The sequence below is a fragment of the Merops nubicus genome, unplaced genomic scaffold (genome assembly GCF_000691845.1).
Source record: "Merops nubicus isolate BGI_N331 unplaced genomic scaffold, ASM69184v1 scaffold10629, whole genome shotgun sequence".
NCBI lineage: Eukaryota > Metazoa > Chordata > Aves > Coraciiformes > Meropidae > Merops > Merops nubicus.
The window spans coordinates 124,161-138,720 of NW_008633836.1; the positions used below are offsets into that span (position 1 = coordinate 124,161).

The 14,560-nt window shown below is 48.7% G+C and overlaps 1 protein-coding gene across 1 annotated transcript in view; it reads right to left on the bottom strand.

Moving 5' to 3' along the window:
* Positions 1-14,084, bottom strand: part of IQSEC3 (IQ motif and Sec7 domain 3) — a 25,876-nt gene extending 11,792 nt beyond the window's left edge. The window contains exons 1-2 of the mRNA XM_008948377.1: positions 12,997-14,084; positions 8,241-8,402 (exon numbers count right to left, since the gene is read on the bottom strand). Of these exons, the coding sequence (XP_008946625.1) occupies positions 8,241-8,402; positions 12,997-14,084 (1,250 nt within the window). The remainder of the gene's footprint in view (positions 1-8,240; positions 8,403-12,996) is intronic.
* Between the last annotated feature and the right edge of the window lie 476 nt (positions 14,085-14,560).

A 14,560-nucleotide genomic window follows, 5' to 3' on the forward strand; every position in this document is an offset into this window, starting at 1 on the left:
ATAACCAAAATGTAGTAACAGCTGGTGAGGAGCAAGGGCAGAGAATCAATGGAGCTGCCCTCACAGGAAATCTTGCATGAAATCTTTTTTTTCCTGTCCAAGAGGTGGATGTAGAAACACTCACAAATTGTTTCAGCAACAGCAAAAACTTCCTCTGCTGCCCCCTTCTTTTGTTATTTTTATTTTTCTCATACTTATACTCACACATCCCTTGGGTTAACATTCAAGGCACTCTGCTTCTTGGAATTTATTTTTAATAGTAAGAAAACTTTTTCTCTGATCAGTAATTATTGTGTTCACAGCTGCAGCCACCTCTGCAGTCTGACTTTAGTTACTACTTTTTAATCCTTTCCAGTGTGTTATATTTCTCAGCATTGACCTCAGTGATTTTCCTGTTATTGCCTGCTTCCAGATGTGTGAAAGCAGACTCCTTGCACACACCAGTGGGACCTGCTGATGTCACCCTAGTAACCCCAATCTGCCAGCATTAGATCATATATCTTTCGCTCCCTCCCTCATTGATCAGTTCCTCCCTCTCCACACAGGGTGCTCTAACATGTTCTCCCCTTTGTGTACAAATCTCAAATAATAAAGTCAATGCCCTTGATTCAGAAAGCATCAAGTCTTTATTAGGACATGCAGGACAAGGCAGCTGTGTATAGCTCTTTTCGAACCAACATTGCTACCTGAGTAATATGCCCAGCTTCTCCTTTGAGAGTTTCTTTCATGGACTGACAGATGCAGGTTTACTTTGTAAATTCTAAGATGAACTCGTGGGAGTCCCTCCCATTTGCCTCTCAGCCCCAAGAAAGGTGACTCCTGTCCTGCTTCCGGAGAAAAACTGACCGAGCGAAAAAGGACAGGTTAGGAATTAAGTCTGACTCAAGCCCGAGCTTGCATTTGCTTTATCTGACAAAGCCTGTGCCAGAGGCCTGAGGAATACCTCCTAGAGGAGCCATCAGGTGTGCTGCTACTTCCTGCTGCTAGGCACTCAAAACGAAAGAATGGTGGATCATAGTTGTCTGGTATTTTTTGTGCACAATTTGACACAGCAAAGTCCATTCAAAGAGCCAAAGAGCCTTGTGTCATGGGGCTGCCATATTGCTGCTCCTCTTCTAGGTGGCTCCAAGTTTTGCTACTTTGCCTGACCTCAGATTCCTGTACAGACTCCCATTAACTTCCCAAATGCACTGTGGTGCTTATGTCAGAGCTCCCCTGAAATGCAATGCAACTTTTCTTTCTGAAACCAGAGCAAGGAGGTCTTTTGTTTCCAAGGTAGAGACCCTGGAGGCTGACAGAGGATATCTTGGCAAGTATACTGCAAAAAGTGAGTTGATCTCAGCCGTTAGAGTTGTAGTGCAAAAGGCAGTGTAACCGTATGCATGGGGGGGTCTCTTCCCCAAACTGGATTTGCCAGTGACAAAGCTGAGAGTGAGTGGCTCTCTGCACTAAAGGAATAAACCAGCAGCTTATGTGCATGTGCCAAATCAAGCACTGAGTTCGTTTTTCCACCAACAGCAGAATGCCTGTGAGATGCCCATTCCAGGACCACCAGGAGGCCTGAAGGATAATTAAATGGAGGCAGAGTTATCGCCTTATAAAATCTCCTCCTGTTTCAACTCCTTCTTCCCCATGGACTTACAAGCCACATGAATTGAGCTCACAGTGCATCCAGAGATGCATTTAGCCCAGTACCCGCAGGGAAAGGACTTTAGCTATTTGGATCTTGTTGCTGAAGTGAGCAGGAAAAGTGCTGACACCCTGCCTTACAAACAAGGTACTGGCATTTGAGGGCTCTTGTGCCCAACCTGTACACATGGGGAGCGTGGTCTGTCCTGGGGTACTTGGCAGACAGGCACCTCAAAGCTGCAGAGAACTGCATGCCAGGTGCCAGGACCGAAAGGTGGGCTCCTAGTTAGATCATTTTGCTCAGCTATTACCTCTGTGGTGTCCATATTGCCTCCTTGGCTGTAGGGCACAGATCCCCATGTCCCCCCAAAATGGGATGGACATAGTAGCTTCAGAGCTGTGAGGATTTAGCACAGGTCTAAGCATGGCAAAAAAGCCTTGTGGCAAAAGGGTTCAGTGAAGGCAGAAAGCAGCTGTATCGTGTGGGGCTGGGATCTGCTTGCCCAAGCGCAATGACCTATTTTCCAGCTTTTCCACTCAGGTGACAATGCAGCAGGAGATGGGCTGCAACTACAGCTAAAAGCGTCTGTAATGAACCTGCAGCCCACGTTCAGGGAGGGAGCAAGGGGAGAGGCAGCCAGGTGAAAAGTTTAAAACCACAAGGCACAAAGATATTAATAAAAAACATCCCTCTTCTCAGCTTCCCTAACCCTACAAGCTTTCTGAAAATGAACCAGGCTTTGGGTGGACTGCAGAGCAAGAGCTCAGCAGCTTGGGAGGAGGCTGCCCTGCGCGTACTAAGGCTCACAGAAAGAAGAGTGAGCAGGAAAAACTGATTCCTTGCACCAGTGGGCTCAGGTGTGTGTCCCAGTCCTGCCATCCGTGCCCTCCTTTTGCAGGGGTAGTCTCTACAATGGAGATAATGGCCCACACCACTCTGCCCTTTCTGGGGGATGCTGCACTACATGCACGGCCTGTTTTTTTAATTATTTTTTTCTGGGGCTGTCATCCTACTTACCCTCCCAGGGTTGCTGGTAGCTCATATCACTACTCACTTGGACATTTACTCCTTCCTAAGCAAGAAACTGCATAGTGTACCATGCCTTGTCCCAGAGCTGCCTCAAAAGGTGGAGAGTTGTTCCCGCTCCAGGCACATTGGCCATGCAGGGGAGGGTTCTACCCAGCCTTCGTCTTCCCTTCCAAGGGACATTGGGAACCCTTGTCCTCCAAGGCACAAGAGAAACCACTGTTTCCCTAGGCACCTAGGCAGATGCAAGCTGCACCTTCAGCCTTTGCAAGCCTAGCTTGGGAAAGCTGCTTTTCTTCAGAAGTTTGATCTGTGTCACATCTCTGCTTGCAGCAGGAGGTCAGAACTGCCTAATGTGTTCTTCCCTCTGTCCTGTTTCCATTACAACATTACCTATTGCTCTACAGCACAAGCTGCAGCACTGTGCTGCTGGAACCCTCCTGTAATGCAAGTCCCCTTTCGATCCTCTGTAACGTTCTGAGTGAGAAGGGGAAAGGACATGAGTTTGGGCTAGCCTGTCAAGTTCACTCTGGCAGTCCAAGAGGAATCTAACACTTCTTTGAGAGACAGCCCCTTGCTGGGCTCCTAAGAGCAGCTTTTCTCTCTCCCTGACTTCCCGTGAGAGAAAGAGAAGATAATACATGCTTGACAGACAAGAAAGATGCTCACCCACAGGGAGACTCTGTCTAACAGCAACCTACATTCTAACACCAACCAGCCCCCAAATCAGCACAATGTCTCCTCTGCTTGAATCCCTTCCCCTTTCTCCTCTGGCAGCAAAAGCACCAGGACAGCCACTTCTGCACTTCCGAGTCCCACAGTCTGAAGACAAACCGTCCAGTACCAGCAGCGCAGCCGACTCCGTACATGGCATCACTGACATCATCATGTTCATGAATGAACTATAAATGGAAGCAATTCCTGAGTCAGAACCAGGTGGAGGGGAAGAATGAACTAAAGTGAAAGGAAGTACGAATGCAGGAGAACAGCAACAACAAATGAACACAGAATGAAGAGCGCACAGAAAGAACAAAAACATCTGAGCATGTAGTACAAAAGAAAGGGATGCAGAAAGGATGCAAGAATGATGATGTATCTCGTATTAGAAATTAGAAATAATGGCTGGGGCCTGAATTTTTCAACGTAGCAAAATTATTTTTCTGCAGTACTTGCCGAGTAGATTTGACAAAAACTGCTTAGTCAGATCAGTGCTTTAACAATCCAGACTACCTCTCTACAGCTGTATTTCCTCGTCCAGTAGACATTGAAACCCTGGGGGTAGGTCCCCAGTGACTCCTCCCAGCTGGTTGCAGGGCAGGTTGTGGAAGTAGATGCCCAGGAGAAGAGGCTGGATCTTACTGTGGGATGCTGAATCATAGTGAGGGGTTGTTACTGTAGAATGCTCAAAATTCATTACAGATGGGATTTATCTCCTCTAACATAAAATGCTGAAAAGCTAGATGCCCAGCCTAAGCTAGCACATTGAGAAAAACAACACTCTTGAGAGACCTGCGTGTCTCTCCATTGACTAAAAGAGTTCACAAATTGATAGAAGACACTAAACTTGGTGGTAGCTAACAATGGGTGAGATAAATACTACTTTTTAAAGACTGAAGCTTTTCCTGCAAGAGAAAATGACATACTGCATCTCCCTAAACAGACAGGCCTGAGCAGTTTAGTGCTATCAAAGGAAAAGTGCTGATTACACTCAGGCACTACTCTCTCTCTCCAGATCCTTGGCTAGCATGTATACATACTTTTGTGTTATCCAGACACTTTTTCTGCATTCCAAGAAAATCAGTTAAAGGTTGAAAGAGAGTAGGAAGATGGAAGGGAGAACATAATTTCAGGTGTGAGCATGGAGGTGTGGGAAGGCAAAATAGCATACCAAAGTGCTCAAGCCTCATTCTGTCCTTACTCACCCCCTGCCCACGTACACATGAGGCTTTGCAACCAACATGGCACTTCTCTGGAGTTTTGCATTTACACGGTGGGCGGTAAAGAGGGATCATCTTCACAGTGCCAAATGCCACTGTGCACTCCTGAGCTCTGTTGCCTGACTCCAGGAACAGGCAATGGTTGGCTTGTTATTGAAACAGCCAGCACAGCCTCAGGACCAGTGGAAGCCAAGAAAACTTTCCAGAGTACAGACTTAGGGCTGGACTTAGAGCTGAGTCTGGAGTCTGCAACCTGTGCAGATCTGCCCCGCCTCCAAATGCACAAGGGAGGCTGACACTTTTGTGGATGTTTTAAAAGCTGTCCTATTATTTATTCATGCAGTTGAGTTAATTCAACCTGGCTGCAATAGAAACAATGCTTACAATACACAATTCTAACACAGGTTTTCACATGGAGCAAAAGCTAAACTAGCACAGCCAGTGGCATCAATAATTGAAATTGCTTTCAGTCCAGGAAGGCTACAGGGACAGGTCTGGGATGTGAAAGAGCAGAGACATCCTCTTCTGAATGCAGGCTAGCTGACTGCAGTGGGTCAGAGCCTGTCCAACACCTACTGCCTGCCCATCGCCACCCTGCCTGGGCATTACAGCTTGCCAGGACTAGCAGTGCCTGTCCTTCTTCTGCACACTGAGGCCACAAAAATTACTGTGGCACTGGGCAAATTGTGCAGAAGCTACAGGAGGAGATATTGTGTCTGCCACATGCTATCCAGGGAATATCACGTACCCTAACATTGGCTTGCTAAGTGTGGGTAGATGTGGGAACTGCTGGACTGCAAGCCCTTGCAGTGCCCATTCTCCAAATCTGTGCCAGTGTTCTTGGGATAGTTTGACTGGAGTTGTATGGAGAATGAGAACCAGACTAGATCTTAGAGAGTTCTAAAATTACAAAAGGTCTTTGAACGGCATCTTACTCCCACACAAACATCTCAGAAGTTGTGACTAGCCCTTGAGCTAAAGTGCAGTGGAAATGCCAGCAAACTGTACTACATTGCCAGCCCTCTTCCTCCTGCAGCATGGACAGGAAAAATATCCAGGATGATAATCATTGCCAGAATTTCTCCTGGCAATGCCTTGTTTCCATGCATATCACGCCGCTGACACAAGCAGTTCATGAAAATTTGCTTGTAAAACCCACAACCCATGGTTATCCCCAAGCTCAGAACTGATGCAAGAAGAGAATGAAAGTACCTGCAAACAGCACAGCTACAGCCAGCTGAATGTGTATGGTTTTTCCTGCCTGTTTTAGAACATTTTGTGTATATTTTATGCCTACTTTTATCTTTGCTTTTAAGGAAGCCAAATCAGCAATTTATTATGAAGAGGGGACGGCAGCACACACTGTTAGTGTAAGAACATCATCGGTTGACTGGAGAGATCAGACTCAGGTTTGAGCCCCAAATTCAGACTCAGTTGCTGGATATACGTCCATGTATACACAGTCCATGTCCAAGATATGCCCATGTACACACAGCCTCAACAGCCCAGTCCCCATCTCTGAGCCTTGCTTTCCACATCTGTAGATGGGATAGCAGGGTCAATCTTTCATGAACACTTGGAGTGCTACATTCAGATGTGCCATGGACATTGAGAGTAATGAGCATGACAGAGTAGGGCCACCTACTTTAATGACCCTCTTGCAACATGCAGAGACAAGACAGGCAACCACAACACAGCAGCTCCTGGGCATCGAGGCTGGGGGGCAAACACCAAACTTTGCTATAGGGACTGTTCCAAGGAGCTGGTGAGACAGACTTTGTAGTCACACGTGAGGCAGAAGAACATGGTGATTTGCAGGGATGATGCCAAATTTAGGACTACAAGGGAGTGTCAGCCTATTGCTATTGCAATATTTCCCTGCCTGTGCAGAGGCTTATGTTTGGATTTGAGCAGAGTATCTGTCGGGGGAAGCAGCCCACATATTGCTTGCTGGAGAAAAAGAGGCAATTACTTTTAATTGTAGCTCTCAGCGTGAAGAGGCTGGAGAGAACATGTGTCTCGTTGCTGGCCAAATCAATACCCATACAGTATATTAAAAAAAGAGCTCGACCAAAGGTCAGGTACCTGCAGCAATAAGCAGCAGCAATTGCAGCAGGAAGGAATTTTGAAATTTGGGCTCAGATTTGACTCTTCAACTGGAAACCTCCAGTCTTTCCCTGGAGTAGAAGTGGTGTGTGTTTTGGATTTAGAGTTTCCGTTTGTCTTGGTCTGAGAGAAACCACTGCAAAATTTAAGGAAGATAGAGAACATTTTGGAGAATATCATAAACAATCCAGTGCAAAGGAATTCCTGCCTAATATAAAGGCAACTCTCACTACAAACTGTGCTTCTGCCAAAAAAAAAAAAGACCCAGCTTTGTGCCGGTCATCCCCTGAAATGTGTCTCTGTAGTCTGTTGCCCCCAGACTACACAGGGCATGTCACCCTGCATGGCAGCCCTTGCATTCACACTCTGCTGCAAACTCATCCTGCTTTTACTTTAGCAGTTCTCAGGGGGGGAGAGGTGGTGTCCCCTGTTCCTGATGTCCCTTTTTAATCATACAGAGACCTGTTCTTTCTCCTTTCCCCTCATCTGAAGTAGATCAGGACTAAGCAGAAAACAAAGGCTCATCTCAGTTCCCCAGGCCTATCTTTGCAGAAAGCCTGTCATCTTGGGCAATGCTCAGAGCAAGAAGTAAGATACTTTTCTTCCCAACACTTCAGACCCTGCTCCTGCCATGCTGGGGGCTGATGAGTTAGCAATGGTTGCAATGTGGAAGGCAGAGCAACAGGCAGGCACTGAGGCGGTATAGGTCTTAGGTACTCACAGGATTTTGCAGCCCAGCTTGCAAGAGTTGAAAGAGGAGAGAGGTGTGGGCTAAGAGATACATGGCTTGTGTGACCAGGATAGGGTCACAATGAGAGAATTTAAGGGAATAATCCAGCAAAGGCAGCCACTGAACAGAAGCAGGGAGGAAACCTGAAATCTTGTTCAGAAAGGGGACAGCTCAGCTCATTGGAGTTTTTGGAGTGGGGATGTTCTTCAGTGATCTGTGACTGCAGTAGTAATGATAAACCCTTAGTAGCATGCTTGCTCATGCAGGGCTTTTCATTACCACAAACAGGACCAGCTCCACTCTTACTATCACCGGAGTGCAGCTGGACAAACTGAAGAGGCCATCCACCTCAAAACTGGCCAGAAGAATTGGGTACTGAGCGTGCGTTCGCTGTTCCCTCTCCGTCTCACAGCAAGGAGCAGATATTTTTCCTCCTCTGCCTTTCACTACTTCCAAGAAGGCATCAGAGGTACTTTATCAGGATGGGGTGAGACCCCAATCACAGAATTTCCCAGTCACAAAACCTCCCAGCATCACTAGTTTTACCACCTGACAGTGCTGAGCTCCTGCTAGATGATTGCAGGTGCAGTGAGGAGAGACTGAAATGAAAGGGCTGCCGATATTAAGGGGGAAACACGTTGTTGGGAAATACACTGAGAGGTGCCAGATAGGGAGTGGGAATGGTGAAATTCCTGCAGAGTGGGGATGGAGAAGCATGGAGGATGGGGCTCTTCCTGGTGTAGCCAGGGGCAGAGTGGGCTGGCAACTCCTTTATGGTGCAGGGAAGAGGGAAAAAGGTTTCCACACTTACTCCAGGACGTCCCTGTTGAACTGCTTCTTGCTGTTGCCCAGGAACTCCCCAATCATCTGGCGGCTGAGGCCCTTCCGCTGGAGCAGGAAATGTGCCACCCCAATGGGGGTGTCCGGGATGAAGCCTCGGGAGATCAGGAACTGGATGCCTTTGTCTGGGTTTCTGAAAGGGAAGGACAGAGACATGGTGAGTTTGCATGATCTCTTTGAGGCATTATTGCCTCTGACTCCCCTCACGGCTTGCAGCAACGCAGCCTTCAGTATGTGTGGGGGCTCCCATGAGCTCATGTGTGTGGCAGGGGTGGGACTGGTGGAGGCAGGAAAAAGTGACTTGGGGGAGACCCTCCCAGCTGCTGCTGAGGAGAAAAGGAGACGATGGGAACTGCTGTGTCACTTGAAGCACCTGCTGTCACTTGGCGATCAGAAGTGCCACCTCACTGCCACAAAGGAGACTACTGCATGACACCAGCCTCATCAGTGACTCTCTTCTGCCATCCGTCTGCTCCATAATCAAAGGCTCTTGCATCCTCCCCACCCCAGCTCAGTTTCTTTAGGGTCCCTGTGAGAATGTGATTAGACTGTGGTCCCACACAGACAGCACAGGCAATATCAGTATGTTCATCTGCTTCAAATACAGCCCACAGAGAGCTGTCCCCAAGGACCAGGGGTGAGAGCTGGATCCTTTGTTTTAGGGGAGCTTGGGTTGCACCTTCCTTAGGGTAGTCAAAGGCAAAGAGAAAAACATGCGTCTGAAGAGACTTGGGAGACATTGCTGCCACAGTCTATGGGCAAATGGGGCTCAAGACATGAAGGGGGATAACCAAAGATGGGCACTTTTTCTGTAAAAGAAATAATTCTTTTTCACGTATTTTTAGTGCTCGGTGCTGAGTGACACTTTCTACTTTCCTCACCTGAACCTGGTGCTGGCTGCCTGAACAGAAATCTCATGCTCAGATTTGCTTCTGTCTTCCTCCTCTTCCCCTACCCTAAGCAATGTTGTTCTTCCCTTCTCTGTTGGTTTACCCCTCAGGCAGAAATCTCTTCGTGTGGGTGGATGAGAGCACACACCTGGAGAAAGCCTCATCAGAGCTGGCAGAGAGCTGTGTGCTGCTCCCACAGAGGGCTTTTCTCCCTCATGGCTCCGAGTCTGTCTCCAAGAAGAGGCTTGGAGCTGAGTGGGCCTGACTGGCTGTGGGAGTGATTTTCTGCTTGTTCCTGTGCCAGTGGTCATGCCTGTGCCCGCAGGGGTTGATGTCTGTCTGCGTCCTGCACGTGCAGATCTCTCTTGCACCAAATGTTCTGCAGAGCCTATGTGTCTGTGTGTTGGGGCTTTCTCCTCATGCCTCCTATAAGCTCATGTAAAAGGGTAGCCTCTTCATGAAAGCATGCCTTACTTTCATCACTAACCTAAACTGAAGGGTCTTTGTCAAGGCTCAAGGAGTGAGTTTGCTCAGGAGGTTTCCTGGGGTGAGGAAAGGATAGGATGAGATCTCAGAGCATGTGAATGCATGATATGCACAGGCACAGACTGTGACACTGTCAGGCGGTGAAGGACGTGGGTGAGCAACATATGTCTAGCTATAAGGGGATCAGCATTCGGGAGAGTGGCCTGCTGCTAACAGGGGTCTCACACGTATTCAAAAAGTGGATGGGCCTGAAATAGTTCTGCTTACTCTGTAATATCACATAGAAAATATTGTGAGCAGTGTGGCATCCCTGGGGAGAGTGGCTGGGAGGTCAGACCTTTAAATTTATGAACAAGAGAGCCACAAGATCCTATATGGAAAAATGCAGGCCTTCTTCAGGGGAAAGCAACAGTGCACCTTCTGCATCATCACACTGACCTTCTGGTTCACCTTTGAAGAGTACAAACAAAGTTCTCTGCTAAATGCAAAGGTCATATGGTGAGGACTAAAGTCAAGCTAAGTACCTCCACCTGCACACTTTGGTATTTGGCAAGGGACAGAACGGTGTTCACAGCACGAGAACAATCTCAGCTACACTGCTGTGACTCCAAAGCCACTGGGCCGAGTTTGGATTTATTTCAGAGGAGATGGAAACTGAATATGGTCAGAAAAATTCAGGTCACGCACTGGCATGGATGTACAGATTTCAGCAGAGCCAGCACGCACAATGCAAGAGGACGCAGGATAAAACAGTCCAGCTGTGACAGCCCTCCTGCACTGCCTCGACTGTAACTCAAATACACTTGCACGCAGTATTCATCCAGCACTAACAGCAGCCTTTCATCACTTTTTCCTGGAATTCAATTTATTCTCCACAAAATCGTGATAGCCGTACAGCATCTCTGCCACTGAACGCTTGGAGATGTACCCTCTGCACTGCAGCATGCAGCTTTTACCCAGATGTGCCACAGACAGCTCCACTTCCCTCTCTCCTGAGCCTTGTCTCTGCTATTTTCTTTAGTGTTGCAGGGGAGTTAAGCGCAGCCAGAAAATGCTGCGGAATTCCTCACGTCCTGCTGGCTTTCCCTCTGCCCACGCAGCCAGCTGCCCACACACGCTGAGTTATTACAGCAGTGCTGCATAATGAGGCACTCTCCGTTCCAGGGATTCCACCCCCTCACTGTGGAGTGGGGACAGGGAAGGTGCCACAGGAGCACAGCATCCATGTGTTCCCAGCGGCCTGCTCTGAGCTGGAGAGCTGCTTTCTGGAGAAGCAATGTGAGGCCAGATAGGCTATGGCAGGTACTGCTGGCAGCTGGAGGCTTCCAGCTTTTCCTCCAAGGGGTTGGTCAGCAAAAAGGACACGCACACACGCAGACCCTCAGCTCCGTGCCCTATGGGTTGGTGCCCACATGGCAAACCCCACAGCAGTAAAGTGGCTCCTTCCCAGAAATTGCCAGGGAGACCAACAACCAAGTAGCTGCAGAAGCTGAATGACCTTCCGAGCCCCACAGGTGGAGGTGTGCTATGGTGTCACAAAGGGAGCCACGTGTCCCTCTAGATCAGAGAATAAAAAAAGGCTTCACTACCCCAGATTAATAGGTCAGTTCTCTTTGTCCCTGTCCTTCAATGTTTTGTCAAGCAAACTGGGCTTTGCAGGTTACTGTAGATTATTCAGCCGCTAGTTGCAAGGGAGCAGGGGAGGCCTGGCTGGGAAGTTGTGTTTCAGAGCTCCACAGTAAGTCTTCTATCCCACAGGGACCTGCAAGATGCAGTGAACCCAGGTCACAGAATGAAAGAGGATGGCAGAGCTGCTTCCCAAAACAGACCTGGCGCTGCTAATCTGCCACATGAATGTGTGCCAGGCAGTCTGGGGGAGGAGAAGAGGCTGGGAGAAAGCATTTTCGCTCCTGCTTTTATCTTCACATCAGTGCTCATGTCAACTGTTCAGGAACCAAAGGAAAAACCATTGGATGGAAGGACTCCTGCCAAGCATGACTGAGAATGCCAGAACACTTAATAGGAGAGATGTGAGCCCCGTATCCCCCTCCAGAAGTACCTCTACCCCAACACAGACACCAGAACATCTGTGTGGACCTGGGACTCTCTATCATAAGGAACCCCCACCTGTGTCTGATGCCTACCTTCTCTCCTTCCAGTCTGCTTGTGGTCATCAGGCAAATCTGTGTGTGCCCAGAGCCTGACTTTGATATATACACACAGACCCACCTGATCAGAACTGGATCTCAGAGCTAGTAACATGTCCTCCTCAGTTCTATAAGAGTCCCAAATCTGTCTGTTCTAACATCATTTCAGTTCTGGATGTGCTCTGAGCCCAGCCCTAAAAAACTCTCTTCCAGGTTCCTGCCTCCTGGAGTCCACAGCCTCCATACCACACATACGCAAATCCTGTGCATTGCCCCCTTGTCTGTGCAAAACTTCTGCCTAGGACTGAATAATCCTCAGTCCTCACTCTGACCAAAAGGCCCACGCTAACGTCTGGCAACACATTCATCTAATATAGGGGCATTACCATCCCCAGCATCTTCATCACGGGCCTCAAATGGAAAACAAGACAGCACATGATGAGAGTGTGATGATGGAGCAAAACCCAGTATTTCTCATGGCTTGCTTAGATGAGAAAAGTCTCATCAAAAGGCAATGCGCAAATCTAAAGCTCCTTATAGGAGCTCAGCTGCTTTCTGCTAATCCAAAATAGACTATGTGTGACCCCTCCAGTTAACCTCTTCTGATGATAATGTCTGGGATGCTCTGCTTTTGCTTTCACACCTACAGCCTTTTCATAGGGTATCAGACTCGGATGTGTGAGAGACTGAGATGACTAAACCTGTTCTGTCAGGTGGAAATCTACCCAAATACCAGAAGGAAAAAGACAGCCAGAGTAGTCATACGGGGCTAGCTAAGCTCGGCCCTACCTCTGTCTCTCCCTCTTTACCTGGAAATGCCCTGTGTCAAGTAACCAGGGATGGGTTTACAGTCCTGGCCATGCTTGCTCCTTTGCAACAGAATAACGCAGGAGCCTAGATCCCAGGCTCAGCTGATGGATGCTAAATGGACAGCAACTGAGACTGAAGGTTCAGAATTCAGAAGAGCATGTGCCCTACTTGTGGGGCACTGGGCTTGTTCCTGTGTCAGGCAGATTAGGACAGTACTAGGGAAAAAAACTTCTGGGCAGCTGATCCATGCTCTGCACTGCATACATTGCAAGTGTCATGCACTTGAATGTGAAACAACTTCCCCGGAGATAGATCTAGACCGACAGCCTGACTCCACCTGTTCTTGTGAGGCATGAAACAGGCTGGAAAACATGAAAGAGGAAGAGTCACTTACATATTGAAGAGGTTCAGCCCAATGCGGTAGAGGCGTTTCCTCATGGTGTCTGTGGAAAGCGTGGGGGACTTGCAGCTAGCTGGGTTCTCACAGTGGTACCTTGGGAGGCTGAGGATCATGGCTTGCAGTGCTTCTTTTGAGGACACCTCAGAGGCTGACTTGGCTGAAGTGGAGGTGCTGCTGCTGCTCAGCTGCTCTGAGTTGTCTGCATTCTCAGACTCAGAGCCTTTGCTCTGCCCCACATCATTGCTAGGATCAAGCTGGAGCTTCTGCACTGCCATCTGCCCAGGCTCAGCGCTGCTGTCTCCCGTGCCGTTGGTACTGACATTCACCTCAGTGAAAGCGTGGCTGTTCTGGAGAGCTCCGGACTCAGACAAGCTCTCTGGGGCAGCTGGTGGTTCACTGGCTTCTGCCTCCCCTTCTCCTGGGCTTTCTTCAGCTTTGATAGCTTGAGAGAGCCCAGCCTGGGCATCGCCGCTGAGGCAGTTTGCCATGGACACCGAAGTAGACGATGAGACAGAGATGTTCTTGTTGTCAATTTGGACTGTGACATCTCGAAAAGCCATCATGAGAGTGCTGCTGCTCTTGGGTAGTGTATCTGGCAGGAGTCCTTCCTCCTTCTCCTTGTCCTGCAGCTCAACTTCTAAGTCTTGGTTTGGCTGCATTGAGCTAGCACTGAAGGTCTCCCTTATCTGGTATGAGCCCCCATCTTGCAGTGAGCACATGGTCTTCAGGCTCCAGGTGCTGAGGGCATCGTCAATAGACTTGGCCAGAGACTGAACTTGTTCCGTGAAGGAGTCCTCCAGCTCGGTCAGCGCACCACTGATGGTGGCTGGCAAAGATGGGGACCTCACCAAGGGGATGCCCACAAAGTTGTACCCCTCCACCAGGGCTTTCTCAGCGGAGAAGCTCTCCGAGTTCTGGACGCGGACTTTCCTCAGAGAGATGCGGCGCGGCATGCGGCTCTCCAGCAGCGAGTTGCGGATCTTCTCAAAGTTCTTGCTGAGCTGGTACTGCCGGAAAGCAGTCTGGATGGTGCAGGCTGCCCTGCGAGAGACCAGGTGACCCCCGTATTTGTGCTCTAGCATTTCAATCTGAAAGGCACGGAAACAGGAGACGTTATTTTTTCCTAATTGACTTCTAATGGCTTTCTGTTAAAAATGTACACTGATTAGTCTGTATAGACTGTCAGAAGGACTTGTAACACTGAATTAACTTTCTCCTGCACTGCCATGCCCCTGATTTCCACAGAAGGCCTCACTTTGGGCAGAGATGGCTAAAGCATCAGCACCGTGAGCTTCCTCATGCCTGTAACTGTCATGCCTTTTTCTAGAGTGCCAGCCATTCAAGCTGGAGACTGGAGGTGGAGTTCCCTTGCAGACTCATTTCTGACGGCCTTTAGGGCAAGCCCATCACTGCAAATTCAGTGTTCCAGTGATGTGCTTTCCTGCTCTGCAGTGCTCTGGTAATGGCAAGCGTCACACCTTGTCTCAGAGTGCTACTAATGCTCTTCCCCTCCTTAGTCAATACTTAGGAAATACTCTCAGAGAAAGGAGAAAGCATT